At 59.4% G+C, this 26,775-nt stretch overlaps 1 protein-coding gene across 13 annotated transcripts in view; it reads left to right on the top strand.

Annotated features, from left to right (window-relative positions):
- Positions 1–26,775, top strand: part of SHANK2 (SH3 and multiple ankyrin repeat domains 2) — a 469,884-nt gene that overhangs the window by 59,039 nt on the left and 384,070 nt on the right. For all 13 annotated transcript variants that reach the window (XM_040465727.1, XM_040465726.1, XM_040465725.1 and 10 more), the window contains exons 3-7: positions 6,896–7,099; positions 10,232–10,303; positions 12,295–12,403; positions 22,953–23,104; positions 24,052–24,219. In XM_040465727.1, the coding sequence (XP_040321661.1) occupies positions 6,896–7,099; positions 10,232–10,303; positions 12,295–12,403; positions 22,953–23,104; positions 24,052–24,219 (705 nt within the window). The remainder of the gene's footprint in view (positions 1–6,895; positions 7,100–10,231; positions 10,304–12,294; positions 12,404–22,952; positions 23,105–24,051; positions 24,220–26,775) is intronic.

Here is a 26,775-nt window from a genome sequence, read left to right as displayed (position 1 = left end):
CCACAGGGTGATCCAGGGAGTGTCCCCTTGGCATCACGACCCCCGAATGCTTTGGCATCCTCATTGTTTTTTTAACTCTTCCGGGTGGAAGTCAAGAGTGCGGTGGATTGAAGTGTCATCTGGGGAACACGAACGAACAGATGTGCTGGATGTAGTGGACCAAGAGTATCTGTGCCATCCGACCTTGTGGTGTCGATGGTTCTTTACTTGACCTCCAGACCGGGCACTCTCACAGTGTTTATTTTATGCAGTGTGATATTTACCATTCTTTCAAGCTTTGTCTACCCCCTTCCCGATCTTTGTAAGACCTCACACAACAACGATTGCCATCATCCCCCTTGTACGGGACCCAGAGCAGATGTGGAGAACGGTTTACTCTTTTCCATGAAATTCTCTTGCCGTGTTATTGCAAGTCAAAACAAGAGATGTCCACTTGGGCATTGGTGGGCACATGACCCCAGAGCACAAGGGTTTTGATCCTTCATGGATTGTGTGAGTTTGTCGACACCTCAGACATGGCCCACCCAGGCCTGTGGTCCTTAGTGTGAGGCAGAGACTTGGCCATGGTCACAGTGTTATGTGCTGAGTTGTCCCCCCCCCCCCCATCCCTCTGCAGAAGTTCTAACTCCTGGCATCTTTGAATGTGAGTATATTTGGAGGTGGGGTCTTTAAATGATATTTTTTTAATTTTTTTTTTAATGTTTATTTTTGAGACAGAGAGAGACAGAGCATGAACAGGGGAGGGGCAGAGAGAGAGGGAGACACAGAATCTGAAACAGGCTCCAGGCTCTGAGCTGTCAGCACAGAGCCCGACGCGAGGCTTGAACTCACGGACCGTGAGATCATGACCCGAGCCAAAGTCGGAAGCTTAACCGACCGAGCCACCCAGGCGCCCCGGTGGGGTCTTTAAAGAGATGATTCATGTAAAATGAGGTCATAGGAGTGGGACCTAATCCAGTAGGAGCCGTGTTTTAAAAAGGAGATCAGGACACAGACACACACAGCGGGACGACCCCGTGAGGACACAGGGGTAGGAGCCATCCACACGCAAGGAGAGAGGCCTCGGGAGGACCTGGCCTTGCCCATGCCTGGGCCTTGGACACCAGCCTCCAGGACTGGGGGACAGTGAATGTGTATGATTTAAGCCCCCATCTGTGGCATTTTGTCACGACAGCCCTAGGAACCTATACACCCAGCATACGTGGCAGACAGACTGGGTGTCTGCCTCTATCTGTGTCCAAGTCAGTGTTCTTCCCCTTGTGTCCTGGTATTCTCGGTTGTGAGCCTCACATCTTGCAGAACGGCTACGACTCATGGTGACCAAGCAGGAGAGTAGGCGCCTCTCACTCTCTTCATTTTAGACTTGAGTTTGGCCGTGAGCTTTACCAGTGGAAGGGTGGAGTTTCATACCGTTAACCACCCAGCCGACCACAGCTGTACTGCTTACAATTCTGCAAACACGGGTGCAAGTCTGCCTTCTCTGGATCTTTGCCATATCTTAACGAGATAATGTGTTCCCAGTGTCCTGGGTGTAGGGCGAGCCCATGGTTACAGCAGCTCCCAGCATCCATCCTCACTGTGGTCAAGACCAGACCCTACTCTGTGTCGGGCTATGTCACCCAGGAGCATTCCATTTCTGGAGGCTTGTGTTCAGTGTGGTTCGCTTCCATCAGTATATACGGAGCTTCAGGTGTGGATGTGCCAAGAAATAGACACACAGCCTTGTTCCCATGGAGCAGCTCATAGTCTGGAGTAGGGAGGGACACTAATCAGCAGGGTGGGGGGGGCCGTGCACAGGATTGAGGGGGGACATCTCAGAAGAAGATGTGGATGGTTTCCCTGTATTCGAGTGTGCCTCTCTCCACTGAGTCAAGGCCTCTTGGGGCTCAGAAGACCTGATGCTGGCCCCAGGAAACCCTAGGAGTTTCTGGGACAGACCCCTGAACTGAGGCTGATGTCGGTCACCGAGTCCTGCTCTCCCTGTTAGATTTCGCGGTTCTCTGCCCTGTCAGCCCCACCTCCCTTCCCAAGCTACCACGAATGCTCTGCTCATCAGGCCTGAGGGAGAAGCCGCTGTGATTTGGGTCTTGGGGATGTCATTACATCCTCGTGCAGTTTTTTGGTATCTTAAGCCACGCAGCCCAGCCCAGACACTCTGGGAGGTTTCCAGGTGGCTCTGGACGTCTCGGCATTTGGGGTGTTGCACCAGGAGATCAAAGAGTGACGGTTACTGAAATGTCATGAGGCAAAGTACATGCAGGATGGAGAGGCGGTGACCACAGGCTGGACAGGAGGGAGCAGCGGTCAGCCGAGTAGCTTGGGCTGTGGTCCGTGGGCAGTCAGATCAGCTCCCTGGGTTCTGTTCGGGACATTCGGTGGTCACCTCAACTTGGAGGGACGCTACAGAGGGTGAGTCCTGGGCCCTGTTGGGAGAGTGAGTATGATTTCAGCTGGCAGGCGAGGCAGGGAAGGGACGGTCAGCTGGAGGTGCAGGTGCACAGGGCACATACACGGCCTGGCGTGCCAGGTAACCCCTCTCCTTCCATGCGTGGTGGGTGCTACCTACGTGCTCACACCGGGCTCCAGGAAAGCCCACCGTGCGGCCAGCTCAGAAGACACCAGACACATCCCGCTGCCTTTCCTCACTTACCCCTCCTCGACTCCCGTCCTTCCCCAGCAGCCCATCAGGCACAGCCCTGCTGCGAGGGCAGTCCTGGCGTGGGTAGTCCCGTCAATGAATGACAGCTGGGAGCCACGAACACCACAATGAGAAAACCAGCCCTAGGCCATATTGGAGGCGGTGAGAGACTCCACTCTCAGACAGGATGGAGAAGCTGAACATAAGTGCTCAAATGAGCCCCCGTGGATGCCCCAAGGGAGGAGTAAGTAAGCTGTCTGGGAGGGCACGCACACCATGGACAGTGCCCGGGAACAAAAAGCCACGGGAGGGTTGGGGATGGGAATTTCAGGTCAAGGGCTCAGCACAGGATCAGCAGGGGACAAATCTGGGGGGAGTGATGAGTCTGGCAGACAGAGCACAAAGACGGTTTCTACCTCAAGTGACCTTTCCTCACCCCACTCTTACCACGTGATGCCTGATGAAGTGTTGAGAAGGATTGGTACCTTATTCCCGTCTCCCTAGAGCCCTGGGAGATGGGTATGCTTCACAATCCGTCACAGGTATTCTCAGGGTGAGCGATTTGCCAGAGGACTCATATAGCACAGGGGGGATTGCCAAGATAGCCTGGGTGTCAGGAATCCTAGGGCCCAGCTACTGCCATTCAAGGGTGGCTTAGGGGAACGCCTTTATTCCTCTAGCTTCCGTCTTCTGCTTCCGTCTTCTGCATAAAGGGTCTTGTACCAGCCCTGGGAAGGGCATGGGTGGGAGGACACAAGATGACTGAGATGCAGGTCTTGCACCTTAAGGAGCGCAGAGCCTGGAGATGACAGTGATGGCGGAGGTGATCATGTTGATGGTGACAGTGACACCGTAGTGGTCAACATTTATCGAATCCTAATACGTAGGAACGGTGTAACCGCATTTCCCTTCACCACAACCACGAGTGAGCAGAATTATCATTATTATTGTTGTAGAGATAATTACGTGTAATCACATACTCCTACGTAATGAAAACAATCTGTACGACACGCTTACATGTAACACATATGATGATTACTGTTAATATGAAAACCATCATTATTATTCCCATTTCCCAGAAAACGAAGCTGAGTCTCGGATTCTCAAGTTCTAGGGCAAAGGACAACACGTAGGAGATTCTAAATCCTTTCTTTCAAAGGGAGAACGTCTAGCCTCTGAGGTCCCAATAGCTTTGCAAAATAGAGCGACAAAGTGCTGGGACACCGGTGCTGGGGGAGACGGTAAAACACGGCTGCGAGGAAGCGTGTTCCCCTTCCACCTAACGGCCGGGCCTTGGGCCGCACGCACAAAAGAAAGCCCTCAAAGGGCCGCAAAGCCGTTCCGACGCAGATGATCGCCCAGTAGGAATCCCCTTCTGAAGTAAGACTTGGAACCAGCTCCTCAGCCCAGCAGTGGCGGGACGGTTGCTCTGACAGGGCTTGAATACAAAGGCGCACACTGGCCGCGAGCCCAAGCACACCGTCCATTACGCACACGGCGAGTTAGACGCCAGCACACAAACGGGTAACTCGAGGGTCAACTCTCTGTTGCTGACAACGCGATCCAACAGCCCAGCCCAGCCCGAACTGACCGCCGCCCACACCCTCCCAAATCTCAGTGGCGGGACCACCTCCCATTCCGGGATCCCCGGAGATTCTCCTTGACTCCTCCCTGGCCTGTACCTTCTAGGTCCGCCGAGGTCAATCTACAGCCTTGAGTGCTCGAGTCCCTGTCTGTGCCCCCACCCCTGCCCTGCGGGGTTTAAACCGCAGACGTGTATTGTCTCCGGGTCCTGGGGGCTGGAGGCTGGGTTCCGGGGGCGGGGAGGGCTGGGTCCTCCCGAGGCTCGGAGGGAGAGTCTGGGCCAGGCCTCTGCCCTGGCTGCTGGTGGAGATGCCTGGCGCTCCTTGACTTGGAATGCACCGCTTCCGTCTCTGCCTCCGTCTTTGTGTGGTGCGTGCTCGTTTGTGCCTAAATTTCCCTGTTCAGAGGGACACAGTGGATTGTGGCCCGCCCTACTCTGTTATGACCTCATCTTAACTCGATTACATCTGCCAAGACCCTATTTCCAAATAAATCGCACGCACAGATAAAGGGGGTCAGGACGTCAGCGTGCTTTGCGGGACACGTTCAACCCCTAACGGCCTGTATTATTTACATTCTGTCTGACCCTTACAAGCCCCTCCAGTTAGGTGGGTTCCGATTTTCACCCTGGGAACAGGGACTTCTGGGCCGGTGGGTTCGCCCAGGATCACAAAGGTAGTGTGACCAGTTGGGCTGTAAGCCCAGGCCTTCCTGACCGCCAAGCTCCTACTCCTTCTGGAAGTTTCTGAATTGGGTCTTCTTGGTGTTTCTTAGAGCAGGACGGTTCTTTGTTGGGCAGAACTGGCCCGCCCAGGGCATAGACTCCGTGGCCCCGGCTCCGCCCAGAGTGGCAGTGGGCGCTCTGTGATCACCTGCAAAGGCCCACGGGTTTCCTGGGAGCAGGTGCCAGCCTGTATTCCACTGGGTGCTCACCTGCTGGCCACAGTGCAGGGGCCCCAGGTCAGCCTGGGGTGCTGGCATTCAAGGGAACTTGGGTGTCTGTGTGGTTGGAACCAGAGGCCAGTGGCGACTCCCGAAACAGGACTTGGCGTGTTTGTTATCTGCGGCCCCGCTCGGTCACGTCGGGCAGATCTAGTTTGTTGTGTCTCCAGATACTCCCGTCACCCAGCCAAGGCCGGCCGGGGCTGCGGCTGCAGTCATGAAGCATCACCGAAGTGAACAGCCTGCCCTCACCCAGCCTGGTGGCCCTGATGGAGCTCCGAGGTCACCCTTGAATTCAGCCATTGACAGTGGGGAGGGACGGACGGGTGAATCGTGTGTAAGGGTCAGGTTTCCTGGCAGCGGGACCCTGGGCTGCCTGCTGAAGGTTCCTCATTGTTGAGTGGGGCAGGTTCTTCTTACCTGGCGGGGAGGTGCTTCCCGGAGGCCGAGGCACGGGACGATGCGGGGAGGGCCTCCGTGTCCTTGGGCACGCCCAACCCCCAGTAGAGAACCCGTCCCAGCCTCCTGTCCTTTTTGAGGGTTTTTTTTACAGTGACAAAGCCATCTCGAGTCCCGGCTGATGGCTGTTCAATAGAACATCATTTTAATTCAACAAAAATGAGAAGTCATGGGGTGCCTGGGTGGCTCAGTTGGTGAAGCATCCAATTCTTAATATCAGCTCAGGTCACGATCTCATGGTTTGTGGGATCGGGCCCCACCTTGGGCTCTGCACGGACAGTGCAGAGCCTACTTGGGATTCTCTCTCTCTCTCTCTCTCTCTCTCTCTCTCTCTCTCCCCCTCTGCCCCTCCACAGCGTGTGCTCTCTCTCAAAAAAAAAAAAAAAAAAAACAACATTAAAAAAGTGGAAAAACAAAGTCTTTAAAAAAACGAGACGTCGTGGTTAGAAGCAGATGTGATGCTGCGTTTGCTTTTCCTGGTTCGTTGGTGAATCTCCCAGAAGGTTATGCCCGGGAGCATAACCTTTGGGTACTTAGTGGCACGGTTATACTTTTGCAAGGTGTGACTGATTTTGCAGGCTCCGTCTACACTCTTGAAGATTTAAAAAATTGCCACTCCTGGCAACCGATGGGATTTTTTAAGTCCAACTGTGTTTCATCACGGCCTTCCTTTCTGGTTTGGGAGTGGCGGGGCTGGTCTGTCCACAGTCCGGCGGAGTGGCACAGCCGCTTGCCATGGACTTTCCCACCAGAGAGGTTACGAGCCGAGGCCTCCATCTGTGTCGGAGATGACGTGCGGCCGACGTACGAGGGAAATCGTGCTATGCTCTGCTTGAGCTGCGGCTCTCAAAGCGTGTTCCCTGTCACCTTCATGCTCGTGACCAGTGCAGGTTTGGGGCCCGGACGTGCTGCCTCAGACGCTCTGCTGGGTGGCCGGGGGGTCGACACGGTGTCCACAAGCGCTGGGGGTTTGAGAAGCCCCACGCAGGGGGGGAGCCGCCCGAGGCGGTCGGCGTTGTTGACCAGAAAACCACGGCCGGTGCCAAGGGTCTGAGTCAAGGTCGCAGAAGCCAGTGGCTCAGTCCTCGCTTTTCTCCTCCGGTGTTGACACCGTGTCTCCATCCGGGCGACAAGAGGGTCTGATCTCTCGTTCTGAAGCGTGGGGGCGGGGGTCCGCTGCTCAGAGAACTTCTGTGGAAACACCTCTGACATCTCTGGCCACGTGCCGGTTGGGATGTGCCACTGATCAGGTGTCTTTGTCCTTCTCTGCAGAAGTGCCTTCGGTTTGACCCGGACGCGACTGTGTGGGTCGCGAAGCAGCGGATTCTGTGTTCCTTGAACCAGAGCCTGAAGGACGTCCTCAACTATGGGCTGTTCCAGCCTGCCAGCAACGGGCGCGACGGGAAGTTCCTGGACGAGGAGCGGCTTCTGCGCGAGTACCCGCAGCCCGCGGGCAAGGGCATCCCCTCCCTGGAGGTACCGGCGTCTGCCTCGCGGCCTGGATGCGGGGTGGGGGGGAGGACCTTCGCGGGACTCCAGATCTGACTTCAACAGGGCAGTGACCCCCAAGTTCGAAGTTTGTGGCGAGGTTGGGGTTGCACCTGATTTGGCGAAGCTCAGACGGCCACGCCAGTTCTTCTCCGTTTGTTTTGAGAAATCTTGGGGTGAGCCAACCTTGGTGCGACTCAGGGTCATGTCGCGGGGGCCTGCGGGTCCTGGGGTGCGGAGTGGGGCCCGCTTCTGCCTCCCCGAGTCAGTCTTCCGTCCCTGGATGTGGGCTGGCCAGTGGCCATCCGGCTGTGATCAGAGGCAGGATTTCCTTCCTGCTTCTTGCCCAGGAATGACCAGTGGGCTCGGAGCTGCTGTCGGTCCGGGCTGCCTCGTGAAGGGTCAGTGCGCAACCTGGGCCACACGCAGTGTGCCACCGGCCCCTGCCTCTCGGACCCCCGGCTTTACACGCGGTATTTCCACGTGACGTATTAAGGCACTTGTGCAAGTCGCTGGCAGGTGGTCATTTGTCCCGTTGCTGTTATCGAGTGATGAGGCTCATTTCGGCCTCCTCAAACCGCGGGGGGCTGCACGTGGGGACTCGTCACCGGCCCGTGAGCAAGCTGAGTGGGCTTTGCCATATTCTCAGTGACGAGATCACTCTGGAGTCAGAGAGGTCATGGACCGAGGCCGGACCGAATCTGCACGTTTCTGGGCTTGATAGAGACTTTGAGGCTGAGGTTATCGGGACCCCCATTTGGATGGAACATGTGTCAGACCAGAGGGAAGGGTTCAGTGGAGGAAAAGATGGGGTGCCACTTGGCATCCTGTGGTTCACTGTTCTGACCTCAGTTTGCTTCCCCGTAAAATGGGTATCCATTGCCAAAAAAAAAAAAAAAAAAATCCCGTGTCGGGGGCCTGTTAAGCACCAGACACTCCTAGGCGTGCTCGCCGTGCACAGGACTGTCAAGGTCGGGTGTGCTGGAGCTCACGCTTGAGTGGCAGGTGACAGACCGGGAACGGGAAACGGGCGATTCATTTTGGGGACTGAGAATTTCCACATTGGGAGTAAAACCTGGCGAGAAGACCAGGACGTCCAGAACCCACTCTTGATCAGAGGGTGACTCCGGCCGGTCCCCCACGCACCGAGAACCAAAGGAGAGGGTGTGGGGACACCCTGTAAGCTGGGCAGGGCAGTGCCGCGGACTCCAGCAGGGACACACTCGCCTTCCCTCCCACGTCCTGTCCAAGGACTTGTGTCAAGGGGCTGAGGGGGTGGTTTGTGGCGGGGGGGGGGGCGCCTCTGTTCCCACGTGTGCGTCACCCCACACGGGGCTCGGTTCGTTCCTGGTAGCTGTGTGGCCTGGGCCTGCCACCCAGCCTCTCTGGGCCTCGGGTTCCCGGCTTTGAAATCGAGGGGACGTTACTCCCGCCTTCCTGGGGGGCCGTGAGGCTCAAGGGAGGGCGTCCACGGGCTGCTGGCGATCTCCTACAAACGGGGGAGGGACTGTACTTCCGTTTACTCGTCTCCTTGGGCCTCCGTCCCGCCAGGTGATCCTCTGGGCGGAGGGAGACGGGCCTGGCCTCCCACCGGTCGGGGCGGCCGTGGCCGTGAGCTCTTTGCCCCTGAGAATGTTGGTAGAATGTGGTTGGCTGCGTGTGAAGCACTGAGAGAAGAGCAGGGAAAGGGTTTGTGTTGGGAGCTGCGTCCCCGTCGCCACAGGCTAGACGCGAGGGCGCCTCGGGAAGCAGTCCTCCTCCTCTGAGCATTTCCCGTCCCTCCAGGGGACGTTCGCGGCCCCAGCGTCTTTTTACACCCCGAAGGAGTCCCGGTGACTCGGATTCCCTTAGAGGCGTCAGTCAGTGAGCCCCCACTTCTCCCGACGTCACCCCTCGTGGCTCCCGAAACCTCGGAGGTCTGACGGGTGCAGCCCAGGGCGCGGGGCACACGAGCCCGCGGTCCTGCTCGAGTCTAGAACCGGGGGAAGAAGTCCTAAACCGGGTCTGGGGCCCCTGCTGCCGGTCCAGCCAGGGGAGACGGACGCCTGCGGCCCGCGGCCAGCGCCCGTGGTCCCGGAACTTTCCACCAAACTTCCTGGCTTCACCACGGGCTTGTTTTGACACTTGACAGAAAGCCCGGTTTCAGTCTGTGCGACAGGAATTTTGTCAGTTCGGACCCTGTATGTGCAGTTAGAGTCGGTGCCAGGATGGGCCCCCCCGCCCCCGCCGCCCCCCCCCCCCCCCCCCCGCCCCCGCTGCCCCACACCGTCCTTCCTCCCCCACCCCCACCCGTGCTCGTGTAAACCCCCGGGCTGTGGCGGAACCCAGGGAGGCGTGGGGCGCATCTGGCCAGAGCCGGTCCGGGCCAGGACGCCCACGCACCGTCCTCGGGTGTCCCCACCGACAGATCGGGAACCGGAGTCTGAGACGGGAAAGCGTCCGCCCCGGGCTGGCGGGACGTCGGTGGGGCTGGAACCGAACAGGTGTCCTGACCGGGAGTCTTCCCGCAAACTGCTGGTGCCCTCCCCAACCTTCAGTAGCACCTCCGGCACGTTTTATCTCCGAGGGGCCTCCGGGCGTGGCCTGAGGCAGAGGTGCTGGGGTTCAAGGCCGACTGACACCTGCACGTTGTTCTTGGGCACTTCCCACGTCGGAGGAAAACGTGTGGTTTCCAGTTTGGGGGCGGGGGGGGTGCACGTTTGCAGGGAGTGCCCGGGCCAGGCCTGAGGCACAGGGGACACTGGCTTCGCCGGGCTGGTCTTCTCATGCACATTGGTGGGGGAGGACGTCCAAGAAACATCCTGATTTGTCCACGGGGCCACACGCGCGGCCATGAGGACCCCGATCACCACTAATGCAGAGGAGCGCCTGCGTGGCTTCTCTGTGGGAGGATGCGCCTCCTTCGTCCCTTTGGGTGCCTCTCCTGTCCGTGGCTTTTCAGCCCGCGGCTGCGGATCCCTGCAGGTGTCATTCTTGCGACGTCAGGGGTCTGTGGGACGACTGTGCTTAGTTTCCCCGGGAGAGTTAGCGGTGGGGCCCCTGCCTTCCGCGAGGCGGCCTTTGAACACCATGTGACGTACTCACGTGTTTTCTTTCTTCCTGTCTCTGTTTCTGTGCCAGTTTCGATACAAGAAGCGGGTGTATAGGCAATCCAACCTGGATGAGAAACAGTTGGCCAAGCTGCACACAAAGGTAGGCGGGGACGGCTGCCGTTTCCACACCCGGCCTCGTGTCTCTTATGTGGCATCGCCGTCTCCACGGATCAGGGGGCCACGAGGTTTCCTCGGAGGTGGGACCCCGCCGCAGGGTGGGTCCGGACTTGTGCCCTCGGGGGCAAGGTGCATGCACCTGCGTGTCCTCCGCTGGCGTGGCCCCCGTGGGCCTGACCAAACCACACAAATGAACGCGCCTTCCTGGTGCCCGGGAGGGCGTCCGCCCACCAGAGCCCCTGGATGTGGCTCTCCTCTCCTCCTGTGTGACGAAAGCATGCTTGTGCATCGACTGGCATCGGAGGGGACGCTGCTGTGGGCACGTCCCCCCGGGTGTTTCTGGGAGGAGGGGTAGCCATTCTCTCTGAGCCGCCGCTGGCGACAGGGAGGACAGCACTGAGCACAGAGTCAGCGAAAAAGCTGTTCGCACAAACCGCCCGGAGGTGAGACCTGCACGTGGCCGGCAGGGTTGAGACGGAGAGCCGTGGGCCTGCGGTCCGTGAGGGCTGGCTTGCTGGCGGGGCTCCTGCCCTTGGTTGGGGACGCCGTGCGTGTCCAGGGGCTGCTGGGGCTGGAGCGCGTGGCCGCATCTGCCTTAGTGCTGGAAAGGATGTGTGATTTCTGAGGATGCCCGAGGATGTGAGCCCAGGGAGGGCCAGCATCAGGAAGCCGCCTGGACCCTGCCCCTCGCCTGTCCCGGTGCCGTCCAGGTGAGCTCGCGGAGGGCGTTCTCAGCCAGCGGCTTCCCCTGGCTTTTGTCCTGTCCCCGATTTGTGCCGCGGTAGACGCGTGGATTTTACCGTGCTCAGCGGTTACGGTACGCCGTTATTTCTTTCTGTGCTCAAGTTGCCAGATGTGGCCGGCTCTCTGCCCTCTGGCATGTCCCCCACCTCTGAGTGCTGACAACTTTGTGGCCCAACTAATGTTCCTGGCCCGCGTGCACATTCCTTGCCCAGCCTTGGAATCTGCCGGGGTGGCCGTGTTCGGACCCCAAGGTCTGGAGGAAGCTTCTGGCTGTTCTGATTACTTTCTGAAGTGTAGATAAGAACGTGCTTTCGGATTAATAAGAACGTTGGTTAGTAAACAGCAGTGAAAGCGTTAAGTGACACCCAGTGTCTCTTGTGTCGCTGGGCATCTGTTAATTCTGGCCCTGGAATGTACAGAAAACATTCGGGCGGAGAACCAGCCTGTGTCGACGGGCCGGAGGTCCCGGAGCCCTCGCTACTGTCCCTGCGGTGTGTGGGGGGAGCCCTGTGCAGGGGGCTGCAGAATCCGGCCAGCGGCAAGGGTTGGCGTCTTCGGGTGGAGGCAGACGGGATACCGTGGTCGGCATCAGGTAGCCCGGGGGCCGTCTGCTCCCTGTCGCAGACGGGGCCGGGCAAAGCTGGGGAGACATCCCTCCCCGCCAGGGCTGACCCACGGATCATTCTGACCTCCCGAAAAGTGAATGTCTCTCCTCACCTTGAATCGCTCTGTGCCCGGGCGTCCCTGTTTCCCTCCACGTAGTCACGGGGTCACCCAAAAGTGGATTAGCCCAGCAGGAGGCTGCCCTGTCCGCTCTCCGTCGCAGCTGCTGCTTGAGAGACGACAGAACACGAACAGCAGTCCCTGGGCCTCACGTCCCGGAGGTGGAGTCTGACGGCCTGGGTGGACCCGGGAAACTAGTTTTTCAAAGGGGCCCAGCTGGTTTGTCCTTTCAAAAGCAAAGGAAAGTCCTGTGGCTCTTGGCGACAGTGAAAGGCTGAAAGGCGAGAGATTTCTGAAACCCGCATCCAGGGCGGCCTGGTTGCGCCTGCCACGTGCTGGGCTTCCAGACGCCCAGCCGCTGCCTGGTGGGTCCACAGCGCCCGGCGGGGGGGCAGGGGCAGGGGCGGGGGGCGGCTCCCTCTCCACGGCGGAAGCCAGGGCACACCCTGTAAGGAACCTTCCCGGCGACCCGTTAAGACATTTCTGTCTTTTCGTTTTTCTCTTTAGACCAATCTGAAAAAGTTCACGGACCACATTCAGCACCGCTCGGTGGAAAAGATCACCAAGATGCTGGAACGCGGCTTGGATCCGAATTTCCATGACCCGGACACTGGAGGCAGGTCCCGGGTGGGGGGGGACGTCAGTATGCCTCGCTGGAGCGCGGGTTGAGTCCGAAGAGGTGCTTCTGTTGGCACCCTGCACACACGTGTGCAACACTGACACTTCCCTTGGTTCTTGAAAGGGCTTTGTCACTCCTGCGTGAGTCGCGGGCGAGGGGGGCTGAGCCGGGCAGCCGGCCCGGCACCCGGCACGCGGTCGGCGCTCATCCACAGCTGCCGAACGAGTGAACGGATGAAGGAGGGAACGGATGGCAAGGCGTACGAGCTGTCGTGCACCCCCCGTGGGACACGCGCTGACACGCGCACGTCTTCCTAACCTCCTTCCGCGTGTGGGCCGCTGGTCGTTCTCGGGTCAGAATGACAGGGGTCCCCGACCTTGGTCCCCGTGACGTCTTCTTTTTTAAACACTGCCTCTTCTTTAATCTCATCGCCCTCCCCGGTCTTACCGAGACGTAGTTGACCTGTAACGTCGTGTTGGCTTCGGGCTGCCGCGTAACCACCCGATACGTGTACGTGCACCTTGGGAACTGAGCCCGTAAACCTGGTTCACATCCCTTCAGCGACTCGCACGTGTGCCCTACGGTGACGTTAGCTCTCGTCCCCGGGCCGCACCGACGTCCCCAGGTCTCACCCGTCTTGTGACTGGAGGTTGGTGTCTTTGACCACCCACAGCCGCCATCTGCTCTCTTTAGGGACTCGGCGTTTTTAGGTTCGGCGCGTTGGTTCACACGGCATCTGTCTGCCTGGCTGAGGTTGCGCCGGGCCCCCCGGGTCCATCCGTGTTGTCAGGAGGGTGGGGCTTCCTTCCTTTTTATGGTGGGACCCTGCTCCGCGGTGGGGCCGGGTGCTTGTTTGTGGGGGGAGGCGTCTGTGTTGTGGGGCGTTCACAGCACCACTGGCCGCCACCCCAGGCACCAGTGGCACCCGCAGGTGTGACGACCAGACTGTCTGCAGGCATTGCCCGAGGTCCCCTGGGGCGGAGCGCAGTCACCCGGGGGAGGGTGTCCCCTGCCGGGAGGCACGCCAAGCTGGGATGGCCGGGAGGACTCAGGTAGGCTCCGTGGCAGCTGGAGTGTTTGTCCCTGCAGGTTGGTCACCTCGGGTGGGAGAGCGCTCCTCCTGGACTCAGCCGGTAGGGCCCCTGCTTCCCCTCCTCTGGGGACCGGCCGGCCCTCTGTCCGGGCCACCGACACTTAAATGTGTCCCACCGCTCTGGGCCGTTACTGGGCCCACAGCAGATGCATATGTCAGCTCAAGAATGGAGCCTTCTCTTCATCTCTAGGGGCTCCTCTGACCCCCTCGAGCTGGGACAGGACCCCCACCTCGTGCCCGTCCAGCCGAACGTGTCCCCCCCCCCCCCCACCCCAGCTCAAGCTGCTGTGCCGTGATCACCGTTGACTTGTGTGTCTCCTAAATTTAACTTCTGACCACAGCTTCAGTGCCCGAGATGCCAGGAGACGGGACACGTGGCAGGGGGGCACAGAGGGCACACGTGGAGGGGACACAGAGGGCACACAGAGGGGACACAAGGACACACATGGAGGGGGCAGAAGGATGCACATGGGACACAGAGCACGCATGAGGGGACACGGAAGGCACACTTGAGGGGACACACAGGGCACACATGGAGAGGACGTGTGTCTGTGGTGTCTGTGGTTCCCTCCTTGGGGCAGCCTTTGGCCTGGGCGTCCGCCAGCCTGGCCTCTTCCGTGGCAGTTTCCAGATGATTCCACGGGGCGGGGCCGGCGGTAGGGGGAGGTCGAGGGTCTGCTCTGGGCTGCCCTTCTTCCCGCACGACCCCCTCGCCCGGAAGCAGCAGTCGGCAGTACGCTTCTTCCAAGGCAGACCCTCACCCGGCTTCCAGAGCCACACGGCTCAGAGCCCGGGTTGTCTCCAGACAGACGCCTGTGCCCTTTCCCGCGCCCTGCCTGGAGCTGGACGCCGCGGCCCGTCGGGGCCCATGTCTTCCTCTCGGGTGCCCCGTCTCTGCTCCGGCCGCTGCTTCGTGCCATCGAGCAGTGTGGGTTTGGATTTGTTTTCTCGTCTGGACAGAGAAACTGGAGACTTGTTTTCAATTGTTCTCCCAGGGTGGCAGCCAGACGTGAATTGTCTGGGTCAGGATTTCTTTTCTTTTTTTTCTTAGTTTTTTTTTAATGCTTATTTATTTTTGAGAGAGACAGAGGCAGAGCGTGAGCGGGGGAGGGGCAGGGAGAGAGGGAGACACAGAATCCGAAGCAGGATCCAGGCTCCGAGCTGTCAGCACAGAGCCCGACGCGGGGCTCGAACCCACGAACCGCGAGATCATGACCCGAGCCGAAGTCGGACGCTTAACCGACTGAGCCACCCAGGCGCCCCCTGGGTCAGGATTTCTCCTGGTGGTAGTTACTATTCTTCTGTTAAGCAGAATCTTCCCTGGTTTCTCTTCACCCGCTTTTTTTTGGTTTTAAAATCAGCCGACGTTATTTGTTAATGGGTTACAGAAAAGTTAGTGGATAAAGTGGGAGTTCTGTGGTCCGATAACCACCAGCTTCCCGCGTTGGCGTGGCTGATGGTCACACCCCACGAGCCGGCTATTACTAATTAGAGTCCGCGGGCTACCCTGGGGGTCACTGTTGGTCTTGCACATCCTGTGGGTTTTGACAGACGCCGTGACGTGTCTGTCCCTACAGTGATACACAGACTCGTTTTCCTGCCCAAGAGGCCCTCGGTGCTCCATTCATTCACCCTCCGTCCCCGCCGACTCCCGGCAGACCCCAATGTCATTACTGTCTCCGTGGTTTTGCTTTTCCAGGGTGTTGTAGAGTCAGAACCCTATAGTATGTGGCCTTTGCACACTGGGTTCTTTCACTTGGTTAGATGCGTCTGTGTTTCCTCCGTAACATTACGGCGTGGGAGCTCACTTCCCTTTGGTGCTGAACGCGATCCCATTGTCTGGAGGGACCACAGCTTGTGTGTCCGCCACCTGCTGAGGGGCGTCTTGGCTGCCTCCGGGCTTTGGCAATTGTGAAAAAAGCTGCTATAAACATCCGCGTGCAGGTTTTTTTTTTTTTTTACCGTATGTAGGTATAACTAACAAAGAGTGAACACAGCAAGTTTTATTTTTAAAGGCCAAACAAAAGCACGTACTGCCTGCAGGAAGGGCGTGTAGTTAAGATACAAAGCGCTGAAGCAGAGGCCGCGTGCGGCCCCGAGACCCTGAGCAGGCAGTGCCTCCGGCCCCTCGCTGCGCCCCAGCCCCGCCACTCTGTCCCCAGCGTCTTCGGATTCCTCACGCGTGTCCGCACGCCAGGCGAGAAGCAGCTGTTCCGGTCGAGGGACGGGGAGAGTCTGGGGACGCCTGGCTGTGTGGGGTGCAGTCGAAGGGGCCTCTCCGGTCTCGGTGGGATGGCGGTACCCACGGGGCGGGAGCGCTGGAGCGTCACCCGGCAGAGCGCATCATGCGTCCAAGGGCGATGCGTCATCCGCCGTGAGGTCTCCGGAAAGGCCCTGCCGTGTTAGCACCGCGGAAACTCGAGAGGTGGTGTTCTCCTTGTTTTGGACCCACAGGGACCACTCAGAGTTGGCCATAGTGGGCTGCCTCCAGACAACAGCTCGTGTGACCAACTTGTCCCCCTTCTCCTGAAATGGCCCTGGTTTCCACACAGAAAGTCCCATGTTCGGGGTCCCCCCCCCCCGGTCCTAGACAAACTGGTGCAGTCACCCTAGGGTGACAGGGCGCTTAATACCTGTGTGCTTACGTCACAGCCTGCTAAGCGTCCCGTGATGTGTCGAGGGTGTGGAAAGCCTCTTGCGCCTCAGTCCTCTTACGTCCCACGAAGCTGGCCTCTTTGCGCCCCAGTGTCCTCTGGGAGCCAAGGAGGCGGAGCCCAGGTTTAATTGCTCTGAGACCGCAGGGTCCCTGCTGTCACCCCCGGGGGGGAAAGGAGGTGGGTCTCTCTTCTCACACGCGTGCCTGGCGGGACGCAGCCGGGCCTCCGGCTGGTGCAGAGGGTCCAGGACCGGAGGGTCTGTGGTCGCTGAGCGAGCCCCCTCCCGTCCCTGGACGGGACCACGGGCTGCAGCACCGTCCCACGTGCTGACGCCACACCATCACCCTCACCGGCTCTGACAACTGGAGCGGGTGTCCATGCTGAGTTTGGCGACTTTCGCAAAGCCGCTTGGCGAGCAGCAGGATCCGCTGAGAAGCGGACTTCTTCGCCCCGCCCCGCCCTGCGCAGAGAGTAGAAAGCAGCGGGCTTCCTAAGGGCAGGAAACACGATGTTCAGACGCGGGCCGCGTCCCTGTGCTCGGGCTGTGCGGTTCTCTGGCACTTCTGGGCCGCCCGCGGGGCCCCGAGGTTGAGGAAGTGGCCCTTCGGATTGAAGGATGCACAGGAGAGAATTAAATCTCCATGGAACCACCTGTCAATTAAAACAAGGCGGCCTGTGATCACAGCCAACCGTCGGTGCCTGTTGTAGTGGAATTTTAATAGGTGACGGCCAAGGTGATCTAAAGAACTGAAGCCTTGGCCACCAGGGTCTGGGGGCTCATCTCCTGCTTTGGCTGGAACTGCTGGGACAACGCATGTGGTATTTTGAGCCCCAAGAAGGAAACAAAACGAGCACTTTGAGCGAAAATGAGTTTAGTGCTTTTATTTCGCACCGCGCTCCCCAACTTGAGGGAACCCCGGGTACCACGAGGGCGGGGTGTTGATAAAGCCAGAAACGTCTTTCGACTCTTGAAACGTATTGAGCAGTAAAAGACTTCTCCTTGATTGAGTGGGTCTCGCCAGGCGCCTGTGGTGAGATCCAATTTGGAGTTCGTTTCCGGGCCAGTGATCGTAGCTCGTCAGCTTGTCCGGCTGGCGTGGATTGTCATTCGTGCCGACGTGTGCTCGGGTCCACCACCTGTCACCGCAGCCTGGCTCCTGGGAGTCCCTACCCAGCTCCCACATGGCCCAGTTAGAAGGCTACGCGGCCATTCTGGATCCCTGTGCACTGAGCAGGGCCTCCTCCGAGCGCCGGCCTTGCGATCAGAAGAAACGCGTTGGACGTGGGTGGCGGCCAGGGTCCGTAAGCGGCTGGCTCCCTGCAGCCGCTGAGTGAATCCCGGGATGAGGCCCTCCAGAAAGAACAGCCATGGGCAACGGGAGAGGGGCAGCTTGAGCAGACGCGCTCTGGAACCTCGTAGACGTCAGTCTGCAGAGGGCCGGGGACTGCGGACGAGGTCTGTGCCACCACGGAGGAGGTCCGGGTCATCTGGCTGGTCAGGTGCACTTCCTGGTACAAAGAGGGCCTGCCTTCAAATGGGAGCTCAGGCAGAACGGCCAGTGATGTTAGGGATTTGCTTACTTCCACCCGCCGCGTTTCAGCGAGGGCTACAGGTGACACATCAAGGTGCTTACGGTGAAGAGGAAGGACATTAAGCAAGGAAGGAATTGGGTGGGGGCAGGACGAGGGCCCGCAGGAGGGGCTTGGCCCCAGGACACCCCCCAGGGCTGGCCGGGGGAGAGGAGGTCAGGCTGGGAACGCCTCACAGCGCCCCGGGACGTGAGGTGCACGTTCCTCAGGACGCCAGCCGGGGACAGGTCAGTGGCAGCATCGTCCTATCAGCCCATTGCCTGCAGCACAGCTGTGAGCACGTGACTTATGCTAGAGCAGTGTCAGAGCTACAGGATTATTAGGAAGACAGCACAGAATGTTCTACCTGCTCCCCACGGCCCATTTCCCCTGACGCTGCTGTCGTACCTGAGCGGGGCACATTTTATAATTAATGAACCAATCCTGATGTGCCGTTCTTAACCACGGCGCATGCTGTCCTCATATCTCATTAGTAGTTCCTTAATGTCCCTTTTCTGCCCCCGGAGCCCTCATGGAACTTCATTATCTTGTCTCCGTAGGCCCCTCTCGGTTGTGACGGTTTCTGGGGCTTTCCTTGTTTGTGCAGCACTTGGCTCTTTTGGGGACTGGCCGGGTATTTTGGAGAACGCCCCCCCCCCATTGGGGTTTGTCTGACGTTTATGTCATGATGAGACAGGGTTGTGGGTTTGGGCGGAGGACCACAGGGCGAAGCGCCCTTCCCGTCCCCGTCGCGTCCGAGCACGTGCTCCCGCCTGTCTCGTCCCCGACACGCTGACCTTGCTCACCTGGCTGAGGTCAGTGTCAGGTTCCCTGCTATGCGGTCACTCTTCATCCCCTTTATGGACCATCCTTTTCAGAAGGAAGCCACTAAGCACAGCCCACACCTGATGAGTGGGGAGTGAGGCTCTACCTTCTTGAGGACAGACTTTCTGCACACGTGATGGGGAATTTTGCCTGGGAGGCTTCTCTTCCCGCCCCCCCCCCCCACCCGCCTTCATTTATTTACTCTTACTAACATCTACTCTGTTAGTTCTATTGGGATGGACTGGTGGGTATTTAGTTTTTAATCTGGGTTATGCCCCCGTGCTAGCTTTCATCGTTGGGCTCCAGCTCTGGCCACTGACTCCCATGTCCTTTTGACAGACCCCGTCCGTGTGGGTCGTTAGTTTTTGGCCCCTTGCTCACTTCCCGGCACTAGAAGGCACCCCGGGCTCATCCTGTGTGCCTCCTGCCCAGACCTAGACCCCGCCAGTCCTCCGGGAGCCTGGTTTCTTTTCCTGGAGAATGGTCTTAGGAACCAAGGTCTGGGTGCTGGGTGTGCTCGGTGCTGCTGGGGTGTCGTTGCTTCTGGGCCCTCAGACGACAGAACAACAAACTCTCTCTGTGTGTGTGTGTGTGTGTGTGTGTGTGTGTGTGTGTACTAACTCATGCATACGTGCATACCTGCAATCAGTTCTGTATGTAACTATCTGTGTCCGTATGGAGCTCACCGTGAGTCTCCAGCTCTGATCCCCGGCCACACGGATCACCGCCCTCCTTTCCGTGGCTAAGCCGTAACCTCCCCGCTAACAGTGAGAAACCTGGCCGCCGCTCCCTGCCATCTGTTGATCTAATGGTTCAATCCCAGGGCCCGTGTAGAGTGGTTTCAGAGTTGTTGACCTGCACCCCACGATGGAAGCAGCTTTAGGTGCTGACAGGGCACAGCGCTTCCCCGGGTTCACCTGGCCTTTCATCTTGCAGACCACTCCATCCTGGGTCCGCAGGCCGGCACTCGGTTCCCCCACTCCCTCCAGGGAGGCCGATTCTTCCATTCGGCCTGCGGTTCGACTCTTTTGGTCACGTCCTGCATTCCGAACTGAGATCCCCAGGTCTCCAAGATGAGTTTTTAAACTTCACTGAAAAAATCTGCAAGCCTTGGGTTTCCCTCCCTGTGCTGTGATTGTGACAGATGTTTGATCCTGGCATTCACGATTAGAGCGTCATATGGAACAGTCTTGTCACCGAAAATGGTCCTCTGTGTTTTTTTTTATCTATTCGCCCCTGTCCCTCTCCGCAGCCCCTGGAACCAGCGATCTGTTTACCTCTGCTATAGCTTCGTCTTTTCCAGAATGTCCTATAATTGGAATCCAGCAGGCTGGCTTTTTCAGACTGCCTTTTCTCATTTAGCAGGATGTGTTCAAGATTCAGCCACATTCTTCTGTGGCTTGATAGCGTGTCGAAGCATGGCTGTTTGTTTTGGAGCCAAAATGCTGCCGGGCCGCTTCCAAGTGAGATGGTATTGTGTGTTCAAGACCATCGGAAAAGATTAGAGCGGTGTCTTCAGGGCCATTTTGAGGTTCCAAAATATTTATTGAAAGCAAAGAAATTGCAAAATGCAAAAACCGAGGAGTATCTTCAGAGAATTACGGTGCAAGGGACTGCCGGTCCCAAGCTCGTTAGAGGAGCGGCCACGTGGTGATCAATGGCACAGACAGTGCAAGCCCCCAAGGGTCACAGGTTTGCAGGTGAGGGGCGAGCGTCTTCTTCGGGGTGGGGGGGGGTCCTGTCTGCTCCAGGTGGGGTCTCGTTGGACGTCCCCTTCCTCAATGGTCTCTAAGCCAGGGGTCTCTCCTGACCTCCCCGGGTGGGTCCTGGGCAGGTCTGAACGTGGCGAGTCTGGTGCGTCATTCGAGGAGGGCTTCTGAAGCCCTTGCCACGGAACAGCGCGATGTAAACTTAACATCTGCTTTGGAGCACCCAACTTTCACATCGGCCTTGTGTGGAGAGCCAGATAAAAAAGAGGAATCCTAATCGTTTTGAGGGTCGACCTTGCCCCAGACGTGCATCTGTCCTAAACGGACCTTAAACGCCAGGGGCCGGCTTCCTCAAGTTGCTGTAAGCAATTTGACTCTGAGGGGCACGTGGGTGGCTCAGTCGGTTAAACGTCCGACTCTTGATTTCAGCTCTGGTCACGATCTCACGGTTTGTGGGGTCGAGCCTTGCATCGGGCTCTGCGCTGGCCGTGGAGCCTACGTGGGATCCTCTCTCTCCCTCCCTCTCTGCCCCCTCACTCGAAAAAACTAAACGTTTTAAAAAATTGACTTCGGGGCGCCTGGGTGGCGCAGTCGGTTAAGCGTCCGACTTCAGCCAGGTCACGATCTCGCGGTCCGTGAGTTCGAGCCCCGCGTCGGGCTCTGGGCTGATGGCTCAGAGCCTGGAGCCTGTTTCCGATTCTGTGTCTCCCTCTCTCTCTGCCCCTCCCCCATTCATGCTCTGTCTCTCTCTGTCCCAAAAATAAATAAATGTTGAAAAAAAAGAAAAAATTGACTTCGAGGCTTTTCACGCCCTTCACCTGCCACCCAAGGAACCAAGACCTCCCTGGGGCCTTCTAACACTTGCGGCCAGGCCACGGCTGGGGCTGAGGGGAAGGCCCACGGGCTCCCTCTCCCCTCTCTGCTGGGCAGGGGTCCCTCCCCAAGCTTGCTTTGAATTCACGTCTCCCCATTTCTGCGTGTCTGCCCCCAGGTGGGAGACACTGGCCAGTCTCGACCCCCAGTGCCCCTCGCCATGGGGATGTTCCCTGTGCAGGAAACATCCCCATCGTCACTGCCCCATTCGCTGCCCCAGAAAACTCCTAATTCGCACAAGATCCCTGCCTGAGAAGGTCTTTCTCGTAGGACCGCAGGCCTGCGTGTGGTGGCACTCGTGAGCCTCGTCCGTGCTTGGGACGCACGGGGACACGCGTGACCGAAGCGGGAGGTGGGCGGCGTCCCTTGGGAGAGGGCGTGTGGGCTGTGTGTCACATTCGCACACGGCCGTGTCCACGTACGCACGCTGGCCACCGGGAGTGGCTAAGCCCGCGCGTGTCACCGTGGAAAATCCAGGCGCAGGGTGACTCCCACGGCGAATTTATTATTTATTTATTTATTTATTTTATTTTTTTTTTTCCAACGTTTATTTATTTTTGGGACAGAGAGAGACAGAGCATGAACGGGGGAGGGGCAGAGAGAGGGAGACACAGAATCGGAAACAGGCTCCAGGCTCCGAGCCATCAGCCCAGAGCCCGACGCGGGGCTCGAACTCCCGGACCGCGAGATCGTGACCTGGCTGAAGTCGGACGCTTAACCGACTGCGCCACCCAGGCGCCCCTCCCACGGCGAATTTAAATGGCGCTCGGCACAGTGCTCATTTGGGGGTAAATTAGCCCGGGGGTCAGCAATAGACGGGGCAGGGGAGCTGCCCTGGGGACAGCGGGGACCGCGGCCGAGGTCAGAAGGGGATTCATCCCAGGTCAGATGCCCCGGCCCCTTTATTCTCAAAATGTGCTCCAAGTCACAATGACTCCTCACCGTCCCGTGCCGTGTGCGCCGTGTCTGGGTCTTGGGGACCTGCGTGCCGTCACATTGCCCTCGGCACTCTTCTGTAAGGTAAACGCCTCTCAGATGGGCCGCATCATAACGGCGTGCCTTGCTCGGCCGTGGCGGTGGCGGGCACTCACCGAGAGGGGTGGAGAAGATGGGCTCAGACCAGATGTCGGCGTCCCCATCACAGCCGGCTACAGACTGGCCCAGAGTCAGCTGCACCGGGCGGGCGGTGGGGGACCCTTCCTGACCTTTGTCCCCAGGGGGGCGGGCTTCGTCTTTCCTTCCCCGGGGCTTCCGCCCCAGCCCTCGTGCCGGCCGTTTATCGAGCCGAGCCCCTGCCATTGCGACGGCTGTTCGGGCCTCTGCCCGCCCAGACCTCCACGGGGCACAGGCTCCACCCCTCACTTACAGCCGGGTCCTGGCGTCCACCAAGATGCCCGTAAACATCATGAAATTGAGGTGAAAGGCGGGCATCTGCCTTGCAAACCCTCAACTACAGCCCTAATGGGCCACTCCTCCCAAAAGGAAGCATCCGGATGGTGCTGCGGGATTCTGGGTACCCAGGGCAAGGGCAGCGGGCGGCTTCTCGGACCCCTAGCCCGCAAGGGGATCGTGGGGAAACTCTGGCCCGCCCCCCGTGTTGACTTGCACATGACCCCAAACACCACCTCCGCTGTCCCCGGGGTCGCCGGAGCCACGCCGACTGAGTGTGTGGATATCGGGGCTCATGGGCGGGTGGGAGCCGCAGTACCTCTGGGGTCACGTCCTCCAGCTCCCTTGTAGACTCTGAACTTGGCTTAGGGAGCCACGGGCCCTGGCTGTCTCCCAAGTGGTTCTGAACTGCGTGTGTTTGGGTCCCGTAGAGACCCCGCTGACCTTAGCTGCTCAGCTGGACGACCCCGCGGAGGTGATCAAGGCTCTCAGAAACGGCGGGGCTCACCTGGACTTCCGCGCCAGAGACGGGATGACGGCCCTGCACAAAGCCGCCCGAGCCAGGAACCAAGTGGCCCTGAAGGTACCTTCCGGGGCCGTCTCGCATGGGGGACGCCTCCTTCCTGTCTGGTCTCCTGCCTGCGCCAGCGTGCCCTGTGCCCACCCCACCGCGGCCACCGGAACTGACCCTGAACTGTGTTCCCCCTGAGGTTAGAAAGCGTAGTCTGGGCCCCCCACTCTCTCTTCCTGGGAGTTTTAGAACTTGGTGTCTACAGAAGGTCCCCTGTCCCTGTGGTTCAGTCCGAGGCTTGTGTTTTCAGCCGGGAGGGGCGGCACTGGACGTCACCCCCCCTGGGCGGCCGCAGACCCGGACTGCGGGCCGTGAGCCGGCCTCGTGGGCCGTGAAGCCCATCCGGGGTGTGGGCCCAGCCCCCATCCTCCCCGCTGCCCCTGCTCTACCTGCCCTGGCCCTGGGTGGGGGGGGGGGCCTCCAGGAGCCCCGGCGGGGAGGCCAAGTCCTCATCGGCTGCGCCTCGTCTGAAACCCAGCGTTCATGACGGCGCTTCCTGGGTTTGCCCCCTCGGGGTGCACACTGACATCATCCTACGCTGTACTTTGGGTTGTAGGCGCACCTTCTCTCTTTTTCGCAAAGGCCGCCCTCTCTTTGCTCTCTGCTGGTCCGGGGGGGTCAGCAGGGCACAGGAGGTCTCTGAGTGCTGCAGGTGTGTGTCCGCATAGATGCGTGTCTGTCACAGGTGCGTGTCTGCACGGGTGCGTGTGTGCACAGAGTCCCCTGAGCTCCCGGATGCGCGTCCTGCATGCCGGCACCACGTGCTAGTTCAGGGCCAGAAACCTTGCTGTCTCAAGCTGGCACCCACTGAATTCCGGGAAGCCTGGGAAGGGCCGGAACCAAGGGCCTGGTCAGCCTTGGCCGGGGGGCAGAGTGTGACCCTCGTGCTTCTTTCTTGATTCACTTCCTGCCAAAGCGGTCACGAGACCAATGACCACATGTTTGGTGTTTATTTCTAGACCCTTTTGGAGCTTGGAGCGTCCCCGGATTACAAAGACAGCTATGGCCTCACACCCCTTTACCACACCGCGATCGTGGGGGGCGATCCCTACTGCTGCGAGCTCCTGCTCCACGAACACGCGGCCGTGTGCTGCCGGGACGAGAACGGCTGGCACGAGATCCACCAGGTACACGATTGCCGTCCGCTGCGTGACCCCTGACGACCCCCCTCGGTGGGGCGGGGCAGTAGCAGTCCACCCCCACCCTCCCAGTGGTTCGTTTGACCCTCGCGGAGTTTCTGAGATACTTGAATTGGTCGCCAGCAGTAAATTTCTATTTACCTAGAAATGCAATTTCTGATCTCTCTAGAGAAGCTGGAAGTTTCTGTAGGCTCTGGCGTTTCTGTAAGGCAGGAGTCATCGGGAGCTGTGGGCTCTCCGCGTGCCTAGCGTCTTGGGTGCCCCGATGGAGCATGGCACCAGGTGCTTTCCGAGCACAGGCTGCCCAGTGCCGTGCCCGTTTCCATGCCCAGGGCACAAGTTTCCCTGATCCCCCCGGCGACCGTGGGGTCCGGGCTCGTGTCAGCTGCAGTCTCGTAAAGAAACAGAACCCGCCGTGGGACGCCCGGGTGGCTCAGTCGGTGCAGCGTCCAACTCTTGGTCTCAGCTCAGGTCTTGATCTCAGGGTTGTGAGGTTTTTTTTTGTTTTTTTTTTTTTTTTAATTTTTTTTTTTCAACGTTTATTTATTTTTGGGACAGAGAGAGACAGAGCATGAACGGGGGAGGGGCAGAGAGAGAGGGAGACACAGAATCGGAAACAGGCTCCAGGCTCTGAGCCATCAGCCCAGAGCCCGACGCGGGGCTCGAACTCAAGGACCGCGAGATCGTGACCTGGCTGAAGCCGGACGCCCAACCGACTGCGCCACCCAGGCGCCCCAACAGGGTTGTGAGTTTAAGCCCCGCGTTGGGCTCCATGCTGGGCATGAAGCCTACTGAATACAAAAGAAAAAAAAAAGAATTCCTCCTTGTGGCTCAGATAAAGAGTCTTTCATGGATCAAGGGCAAGGAGAGGAAATTGTGTTCTCAGAAGCAGGGACAGCCGGGGGGGTGGAGGGGACTCTCCGAGCAGAGGAGGGTGGTCCGCGGGTCTGGGACAGCAGACGGGGAGTATCAGCCCGGGACGGCAGGGGGAAAGGGCCGGGGCGCGGAGAGGCTCTGAGCCGTTCTCTGGACGCGCGCCGTGACTCTTATCAGCTCCCAGGCTGCCTGTCGGTTTCCCTCAGCCACCGTGGCCCCACTTGCCCAGTCCGGGTGGGGTCATGCCCCCTGTGGTCAGAGGGCCAAGGAGTGCTGAGGTGTGGCAGGCACGCCGGGGGGCGCAGGCAGGCCCACCCCACCGGGCCTCCTGCGTGCTGGGTCCCCCCCTGGCTCTTCAGCGTCCCCGCGGCCTGGGGAGGCATCCGGTTCCCTCCTGCGGTGTGAGCAGGGCCCGCCGCCCCCTGGGGCCGTGAGAAGGATCTAACGTGAGTCCCTGTGCCCATCCTGCCCTCTTCTCACTCTGGTCCCCGAGGCTGCACGTCTGGGTGCTTCCAGAGTCACTTCTTGGCCTGTCCCAACCCCCATAGGTCCTACCACCGTTCAGGCACAGCGAAGCCAACCCATCAGGAGTCGGCTGCTGTTGGAAAGATGGTGTGTTATTCACAGATCCGAGAGGAGGGGCAGGTGCGGGGGGCCGCACAGGAGGCACCAGGCTGGGTGGGGAAGCAGCAGGGGTGGGGGGTCGGGGGGAGTGAAACGGGGCCAAGAGCTTTCACCATGGTGCTGAGGGAAGAAGCAGATGGAACAGGATGAGCTGCCTGAGGCTTGGCTAGTTTGGGTAACTTCCGGGGCTCTGGGACACGGGGGCTGTCCCTGGCTGTCTGGGACCTGCCCCGGGCTGATCAGGACAGGTGGGTCATGGCCCTGAGGGTGGGAGCCCAGCAAGACAGGTGGGGGTGATGGCCCTGCGGGGCTCCTTTGCATTTGAGAGTCACCCTCGGGGCGACTCCTTTACTGTCACGATGCACTTGCCCTGCGAGGGGCAGACCTTCCAAAGCCAGCGAGGCAGGTGTCAGGGCACCAGGAATTCAGAAGATGGGAGTGGGGAGTTGCTACGGCCTGACCCCCGGCTGCAGGGCCCCAACTTGGCGGAGTTCTCCGAGCCGGGTTCTCGGCCCCCCTGCCCTCAACCGGCTGGAGGCCTCTCAGCTAGGGTCACTGTCCTCTCTGGTGCTTGTGGCAGTCTGGCCCCTGGCGTGTCTGTCTCACGCTGAGATGAAGGGTGAGTGTGTGCCTGGGGTCCTGCTGTCGCTGCCTGCACTGACGGCTCCAGCCAGGATTTCTGGTCCCCAGAAACGTGTGCCGGGTCCCATCCCTGAGACTCGAGCGTGGAGTCAGAGCGGGCAGGCACCGAAGCCACCGAACCTCTTGGTCCCAGGGCCCCAGCCCCTGGCGCCGAGTTTGAGCTTGGAGGCCTGGGCTCCCAGGGCTGCTGTGTCCTGCTTCCTGCCGTGCCCGGCAAGATCGTGCGCCGCTCTCTGGTGGTGGGTTTCTTTTTCACAACGTGCGGGAGGGCCGGGTCCTTACTGGAGGTCCCGGGGTTATCCAGGGGAAGTGACCCAAGACAAGTCCCTGCCTCCTGAGCCCTGCTGCCTTGTGTGTCCCCGCCGTGACAGGCAGTGAGGGGTGGGTGCAAGGCGCTAAGCA

This window comes from Herpailurus yagouaroundi, unplaced genomic scaffold (assembly GCF_014898765.1).
Source record: "Herpailurus yagouaroundi ecotype Mexico unplaced genomic scaffold, PumYag 569, whole genome shotgun sequence".
NCBI lineage: Eukaryota > Metazoa > Chordata > Mammalia > Carnivora > Felidae > Herpailurus > Herpailurus yagouaroundi.
This window is presented reverse-complemented; position numbering and strand designations above follow the sequence as displayed.